This window comes from Rhea americana, unplaced genomic scaffold (assembly GCF_003343005.1).
Source record: "Rhea americana isolate MKP2758 unplaced genomic scaffold, rheAme1 scaffold_22, whole genome shotgun sequence".
Classification (NCBI taxonomy): Eukaryota; Metazoa; Chordata; class Aves; order Rheiformes; family Rheidae; genus Rhea; species Rhea americana.
In genome coordinates this window covers 5,729,944-5,738,662 of record NW_028186329.1, presented here as the reverse complement: position 1 = coordinate 5,738,662, position 8,719 = coordinate 5,729,944, and the positions used below count along the sequence as shown (strand labels likewise).

The 8,719-nt window shown below is 39.4% G+C and overlaps 1 protein-coding gene across 1 annotated transcript in view; it reads left to right on the top strand.

The window, feature by feature from the left end:
- The window catches only part of LOX (lysyl oxidase), an 8,792-nt gene extending 690 nt beyond the window's left edge, over positions 1–8,102 (top strand). Inside the window, 6 exon segments of the mRNA XM_085305405.1 lie at positions 1–398; positions 775–883; positions 2,186–2,323; positions 4,730–4,886; positions 7,748–7,843; positions 7,983–8,102. The exon segment at positions 1–398 is cut by the window's left edge and continues 64 nt beyond it. Coding sequence (XP_085161531.1) covers positions 1–398; positions 775–883; positions 2,186–2,323; positions 4,730–4,886; positions 7,748–7,843; positions 7,983–8,102 — 1,018 coding nt within the window.
- Positions 8,103–8,719: the final 617 nt, after the last annotated feature.

Sequence of the window (8,719 nt, the reverse complement as noted above, 5' to 3'; positions counted from 1 at the left end):
CGCCACCCCCGCCGCCGCCGCCGCGGGCGGCAGCCGCGGCTCCGGCGCTCGCCACTGGTTCCAGGCCGGCTACCAGGCTCCGAGCGGGGGCCGCGCCTCGGGGCCGCGGAGCCAAGGGGCCGCCACCCCCGCGGCCAGGAGCCCCTCCTCGGGGGCGTCGCGGCCCAGCGCTCCCACCGGCGGCCCCGGCGACAACCGGAGCAGCGCCGGCGGCGGCAGCCCGCCTCCCCTCAGCAACTTCAGACCCGGCCGGGAGGATGTCATGGTAGGAGACGACCCCTACAACCCCTACAAGTACACGGACGACAACCCCTATTACAACTACTACGACACCTACGAGAGGCCGCGCCAGGGCAGCAGGTACAGACCCGGCTACGGCACCGGCTACTTCCAGTATGGTAAGAGCCCCCCTCCCCCCCGCACCCCTCCCGCGGCCCCCTCCGCGCGCCCCGGTGCCCCGCGGCGAGGCGGAGCCGGCGCCGGCGCCCCCGCCGCGGAGGAGCGCGCGGCCCCGGCGCTGCCCTCACGCGGGGCGAGCTGCGGGCAGCGCCGCAAGAGCCCGGGGCCCGCGGGCCCCGCCGGAGGCGGTGTGCTTGCAGTGCGGCTTTTGAGTGAAAGCCAAGGTGTCTGGGCCTGACCACAAGGGAGAGAGCTTAACGGGGGCAGGAGCCCATAGCAGAACGACGGCTCCTAAAGATTGGGAGTGAAACCAAGTATTTGCAGACGTGTCCTGGGTTGATCTTGCTGTTATGTGGTTGGTTTGATGAACTGCAGGTCTCCCTGACTTAGTCCCGGATCCCTATTACATCCAGGCGTCCACATACGTCCAGAGGATGTCTATGTATAACTTGAGATGTGCAGCTGAGGAGAATTGCCTGGCAAGGTAGGCAGCGTCTTGGCTMTTCCCTTTTCTCTGTGGGCTCTTGTGTCTGCGCTCACCCCGAAGTACCTGAAGCCACAGAGAAAGAACAGTATAGAAAAGTGAGGCTAGAGGGCCTGACCAAACACCCCAGCTTGGAACACTTTCCTAACTGTTTTCCTACATGCGTGTTTTGCCATCTATTTYGACAAAGTGTGCATACAGGAAAAGATACAGCCATATTAGAAAAACTAAAGATGCTTTGAAGAAACTACACTTTTAAAGAAATTATACTGCACATTTCTATCATCAGGCTCATTTGAACACATCTGAATTATGCAAAATGGCGGTCCTCCAAACCTCACTCAAATCTGGTCATTTTCATCTTCCTCTTCTAATCCTATCAAATCACATTCTACCCTGTTTTTTTAAAAAACATTAGCAACCAGCACAAGCTACTATTAAAATTGTTTCTGGACACATACACTAAYTGTTTTTGGGCATATACATTGTAATGTTTCTTAAAGACTAAAATCTATCTGAAAAGTATTTTCAAAGCCTTTTAAGAGCTTGAAATAACAGCTTTGCTATCAAGTTAGGTCCTATCCACTTGGCAAAGAAGGAATTTTCCTGTTTTGTTTGGAATGAAATCAGGCATGTCTGTTTTAACCATTTTTACTTGTATGATACCTTATCACACAAAACAGATTTGTTTATTTACCAGTATCATAAATTGATGTCAGACTGTTTCCAGGGTCATGCTCTTGTTAGTTGCTCCAGCACGAAAAAAGGGCATAAGAAACAACATGCTTTATGTTAACTTTAAAGACTATTTGAAATGTTCTTGTTGACTGAGATACCAATTGATTAAAATATTCAATATTTATAGGACTGTAGTTTAGAGCTATGTAAAATAGGATAAGCCTGAGACAAGTTATTTTTTACCACAACAGAAACAAACGGTTTGTGAGTATGAGATCAYACAGTAAATTATTTTGTTTTATAACAACTAGTGGAATCGCTTTTTGGGTACCAGAGCAATTTTACAGCTAAGCAGCAGCTCTGCATAAGAGCTAGAGCGAAAGGGTCAATGATCAAACTCTGTTTACATTATTAGAAGCAGATCTGAATTTTACTCAATTCTTGGTCTGATACCAGGCACTTCCGAACACATCATGTGGAATTCTTGTGCATCTTTAACACTTGAGATTTAGGGGTCTCATTGGGGGCTACTTAAGAGATCTATGCTATTAATATCTTCTGAAACAATATAATTTTGTAAATGTTTTTTGCATATACTTATGCCTCTTTTTTGCATTATTATAGTTCAGCTTATCGAGCAGATGTTAGAGACTACGATAATCGAGTGCTCCTGAGATTCCCTCAAAGAGTGAAAAATCAAGGCACATCAGATTTCCTACCAAGCAGACCCCGATATTCATGGGAGTGGCACAGCTGTCACCAGTGAGTGAAGTGCCCAGTATGGTATCTTCTGATTATCTTTTTCACTAGCAAATTATCAAGTATAGTGTGACATGTTCTAGAACTGCAGTGAATTGAGGGAGGAAGTATGGAAATCTTAGGATTTTATTGGCTCATCCATTTTTATGGTAGTGGTAATTACTTTTTACGTAGCTACATGCATCAAGTCAAGATGGATGATAGGAAGTTTATCTATAAATATAAAATTTTAACAACTATAAATTTTGTAAAAATACAAATCTCAAATTAGTTTTGACCATGGAACCATCTCTCATTATATTTTATATAGATTACTATTCAGTTACATTTAAGTGGAACTACTAAATACAAATCCCACTGTGTTAAAATTACTGTGTAGGCCCCAAAAATGTACATTTACTAATGTGTTCCCTATAATAAGTCATCTTAAACATGGAACTATATTTCTTGACGTAACTTTCATAGGTTAGTTGCTGACAAGCAACATTCTGATCAATATAGAAAAGAGAAGGTATTGAGTTGATTGACCTCATCAATATCCACATCATATGATATTTCCACATAGCAGTATTGCTCTGGAAAGGCAAAATTTCTGGAATCAAGGCAAGAAAAACATAGAACATTTGCAACATTTTGGGAGCAGGTAACACTGCAAACTTGCACTGTTTGTGAAAATTTGCATGTAACAGTTTGCAGTTTAGCTCTAAGTTTACCTATTTCATAGCAGGAGCAATTCTAAAAGACTAGAAAGCCTACCTTATTTCCAGCTTACTTAAAATATTCTAATGTCACAGGTGCATAATTGATCATTTAGTATTACTTTACTGGAGAAATGAATATGTAATATGGGCTTGATCTAAAGCCTGCTGGAGTCAATGGAGTATTTCTCCCTTAAAGCATCAGGGATTTTAAGTTTATAGTGTTGTAATCAAACTCAGATGAAAAATCCCCACCATTCAAACAAATTCTTTCAAAGAAAGGATGATATTACTAGCTTACAAATTTTAAAGAACAGAGAGCTAAAACCAAATCAAACAAAAAAGTCTCTATAAATGCTTTAGTTATAGTATAATGCTCTGCCTCCCTGCAAATTCCACCTGGTGCTTACAAAGATTAGAGAGAACAGAGAAAACACTGAAATTTTCTGTATGTAAAACAAGCACGTTCTTACTCTGCTGCTATAGTCCAGCTATAACTATACAGATGTAAAAAAGCATCTCTGATGCTAATTCAGTTCTTGGACAGAAAACACATTGCCAACAACAACAAAAAATAATCCATTTCTCATGCTCATTTCCATGACACTGAAACAAGTTCATTTGGAAATGAACTATAACTATCAATTATTTTGGCCAGTCATCAAATTTCAGTGTTAGTCATCATCTTCTGTGGACCATTCTTAGTGATCTTGTCTTGTAAACTTGTGAGACTTGTATGCTTCTCTTCATTTAAAAGAACATGATTGAATTCTATTTAATTACATCTTTTTCATATGCTTACTGGGCTCATAGTTTTCATTATCAACAGAAGTCAAACACTGCACAGACAAGATGCTGAGGTGTAGTGCAAATTTACTTTTCCACTTACTTGGGAAAGGTAAAATTTTAAGATTAGCAGCTGTTCAGGTTCACAGTAAGAGCTAGAACTTACTGTCTATGAGAACTAGAAAAATACATCTCTCAGCCCACGCTGAAAGTATACATGCTTCTGAAGTAATGATACCACTTTAAGTACAGATTACAAAAAAATAACATCACTATTCAGTTTCCATTAGTTCTTAACAGTTAACAACAAGCTAAAGAGATCTGTAAAGTCAGTACACAGAGGCTGATTTCTTTATGCAGAATCTGTTTTCACAAGTACTATGAATGTGTTACATCTATCGAGGATCATGGAAATGGGAAAATAACTAACAGCAGCAAACTTTCCTGGAATTTATAGCATGTAAGGTAAGCATTCCTAGTCAAACTCTCCCTAAAGGCAAAGCTTAAGATATACAATTCAAATATGAATTATTTAACGCTATTGTTATTGTAAAAGAGAAGAGGAAGTTTTGAAAAAGTGTATTAAAGCCTACTACTTTTTTTTTAATAGTGGATAGCATTTTTATAGTCCCTGAAAATTAGGATAATGAAAATAAAACTTAATTGAATGGCCTGTAAAAGGAAAATATACTAACACATCTGTTGTGTGCACTAAAGAAAGTTTGGCCAGATCTGTTGGAAGGTCAATCAGGTGTATATATATACGTGTGTGTGTGTGTGTGCATGTGTGTGTATATATATATATGTATATGTGTGTGTGTGTGTGTGTGTGTGTGTGTGTGTATATATATATATATATATATATAAACAGAATGATATTGGCAACATCTGATCCATCTTTAATAATGTATCCATCGTCTTACAGACATTATCACAGCATGGATGAATTCAGCCACTATGACTTGCTTGATGCAAGTTCACATAGAAAAGTTGCTGAAGGACACAAAGCTAGTTTCTGTCTGGAAGATACCTCCTGTGATTATGGCTACTACAGGCGATATGCATGTACTGCACATACGCAGGTAGGTGGTGGTTCAGAGATAACCAAGTTTCTTTTTCCCTTTATCTTCACGTATCTTTCTATACCAATTCAGGCTAAATCATCTGTTGCCCTAAATGGCTCTGAAATTCTCCATCACAAAGGCCAGGGTAACAACTTGGAAAATTATGATCAGCGCAGGGACTGCTAAATGTGGGTGTCTGGGGACTTTCAATCTCGAGTCACTGGTAGCTGACCTAAACACACTACAAGTTCTTGCTGTTTGTAGGACTAGAAAAGAAAGCTAAAGGGAGCTCCAGACCGAGTCAGTAAAGAAATGGTTTTGGTAGTCTTCAGACTGCTTGGCAATGTCCTTGGCTGTTCCAAGAGTTGGTATTCTAGTTAATATTCCCTCCTTCTCAGAGCCTGAGGCTGCAAGGTGCTGATTTCCCTTAAAACCTAGAGCTACTGAGTAGCAGTCCGATACAGGAAATCTATAGCATTGTTGCATGCATGTATAGAAGGCCATTAAAGAAAATGGGGGCCATGTGAACATTATGATCAGATACAAATCAACAGCAAGATGTTAGGGCTTATTGAAGAATAGATACAAAATGGAATATATCATTTTGATACCACACAAACTTGTGATAGATTTTCACCCTGAATATTACATACCATTCTGGTCACTACATCTCAAAAAGGTTTCAGTACCCCTCCCTACCCCCATCSTTGGGAGAACAAGGATGATCAGGAAGGTAGTATGGCTCCCTGGCCAGTGATAATTTCTTTTGGAAAAATAGGGGAATAATAGCAAATCTTGAATGGTCTTGGATGGCAAAAGTATCTGTTGAAAATTTACTATTTCTRACAGTTCAGGAATTTAAGGATATCCAAGAGAACTATCACATAACAGCTTTAAAACAGAAGAGTGCTTTTGTCACACACAACTAAATTGTTAAACTTGCCACAGGATGTTGCAGAGACCAAAAATATATACGTGGGTTCCAATTTAGAGTAGTAGAAGCCATTAAACAACATTAAACACAAGAATCTGAAGGCATTCTGTCTCAAAAACTATTAAATGCCTGATGGAAGGAATTTGCCTGGGCAAAAGACATTACATATCCCATTTCTTATGTTCTTTTTCTTCAAGCATTTGCTGCTGACCACTCTCAGGGACATGACATTGAGTTGATGAACCTGTGGTCTAACTCAGTGTGGCCATACTTATACGTAAATTTGTATCCCATACTCCGCAGTTTTTAATCTAGTCGGTAGTTATTTTATTGCAGAGAAATGCCTACTATGCTCCATCGGCTGACGTGTCCACACTTGAATTTTAAATATAATGAATGATCTACAGTGCTTTGAAGAGGTTTTAAAAATATCTTTTCTGCCTTGTGTAGACTATGACATCTAACTAAACAACATACATATTTTACAGCTGGAGTATTTGTGTCACTAGAATCATGGCTGTGTCAGCATTTCCACTGGGAGCCCATATTTCAGGGGTTTGTAATTGGACTGTAAAACTTTCCTCCAGCCTCAGACTTGGCACACATAAGCGAGTCTGAGCTGACCACCAGCTGGGTCAGGAGGGAATTCCTGCAGGACTTTGTTCTGTGCACTCTGCGTGCTGTCAGAACGTACCAGCTCTGTCTAAAGCCAGCGATATCGGACATGATTTAAAGACATCAGATTTGAACCGCTGGTACATTTGTGTATGGAATTTGTTATAATGTTCCTAATAGCAAAGAGGTTTTCTGAAACGACATCTGGAAGAAAGGCTACTTTTTAAATTCTCACAGAATTCTTGTGTCATTTCTTAAAGCTTTTCAAAGTCTGTGTTTGCCTGAACAGAACCCCACTAGGCCATTTCCCTACAAAACTATACGTAAAAATAGCCCTCAAATTCCATGATTTTCCTATTCAAAGAAGGCACTTCAGCAGAGTACATCTAGGGTGAAGAGTGGCATTGCTCCTAAGGGTAATGAGAGTTCCAACACTGGTGATCAAGTTCATACTAAAGAACTTCCAAAGCTATTCACTTGAGATTTGCAGACACTTAGGTGCTGTCTTTGGTCAGATTTTATTTTATTCTGGAAAGATACTCTCACCTTTTGTACATAAGAGCAGGTTATACCATCAACAATATTTACATAATAAGGGTACTGTACCATAAATGATAATAAAATACAGATAACTGAGTTTTATAGGAGCTGAGCAGTACAGATTTTTAAATATCCAGTTCTTTTTGTGTTGGAAAATGTTTTTTTTATTTTCCACGAAGAAGCATCTTTTGACCTTGGATCACTTTGACTTTTTTTTTTTTTTTTAATTTAAGTAAGTGGGATAGTGTCAGAACTCAATCTTAGAAAACCACAGAATACTTTCACCATAAAGCGCAGTGTCTTCTGCTCTTACTCCTACTGCTTATGATACTCTGCCAAATAACCATTCCTGCACTACACTAGTCATGCAGCTAGACTGACTGGATGGTCTCCCACTCACCAGAAGTCTAGTTCAGAGGAGAGCAGAAACAAGACACATCTAAACAACACTTCTCAGAGTGCTGCCAGAACTTTTCAATATTTTAATATTTGTCTCTAAACAGCAGATGAATACAGGTAGCTCACAGATACACAGCTAACAACAGTATAGCTGTGTATCTATTTTCTATATAACAGTAATAAAATGGTGGCTTTAAAATTGCTGTGTCAGAGTTAAGTATTCCAGTTCAGATATCCAAATAGAATGCCAAGAAAAACTAAGCCTTATTCCCTCAGGTAATTTTCCTTAGTGAAATGCTGTGATGGTTAAGTGTATTTCAGACTGTTAATAATTTCTGGAATGTTACTATCCCTAAAAATTCTTTGATATCTATCTAACTTYGTTTTTAAGGGACTGAGCCCTGGCTGCTATGACACTTACAATGCTGATATAGATTGCCAGTGGATTGATATTACAGATGTAAAACCTGGAAATTACATTCTGAAGGTAATGTTTTGGGGCTTATTTGGGGAAGAAGGGTTGCTTTTTGTTTTTTAAAAAGCAATCATGTATGTTTATCTTTTTGAACTGCTTTGTATGTTATCAACTCAAACAGAAATAAACAGCACTGCCTTCTTCTCTCAAGGTTAGTGTAAACCCCAGCTATTTGGTACCTGAGTCTGATTACTCCAACAATATAGTACGCTGCGATATACGCTATACTGGCCACCATGCATATGCCTCTGGCTGTACAATTTCACCGTAAGTACATTCCTTTTTCTTTGCTACTGTTATTTTTATATTATGAAGATTGACAAACAGATTTATAAAGCTTAGAGATTAATTTTATATTGAAAAATAACTTGCACTATGAATTTCAGTGATAGCAGTTTCTTTATTATGTCATTTCATGAGTTTCGTGATCTAGTATATTAATTAGAAATACAGATGGTACTTTTCAAAGGTCTGTTTATGACAGGAAAGATGGGAACAGTTACTTTGCTGATAATTGCATAGCTTTCAAATCCTTACCTCTGGTAATTAAAATTATTTCTGTAAGTCTAGCACTGAATTTTTAATATTATTTAGGCTTGAAAAATGATCATAGGTTTCCAGAATTTACCCTTCAGTCAGTGCAGGACTCTTACCAGAAGTCTTTGTTGGAGAATTTTGTTCTTGCAATCTTGCTATCAGAATATATAGCACTTACAAAACTGCTGCTGCTGCCTGAGCTCCCAAACGTTACTGTATTTGTCCTGAAACTTTTCCATGCTCATTCAATATCCGTTTATAGCATTTACACAGAACTGTTGAACAGATAGCGACAGGGCTCTTAAAACATTTTGTAAGAACCCACATACACGTTATTTGCTGCTTCTGCCA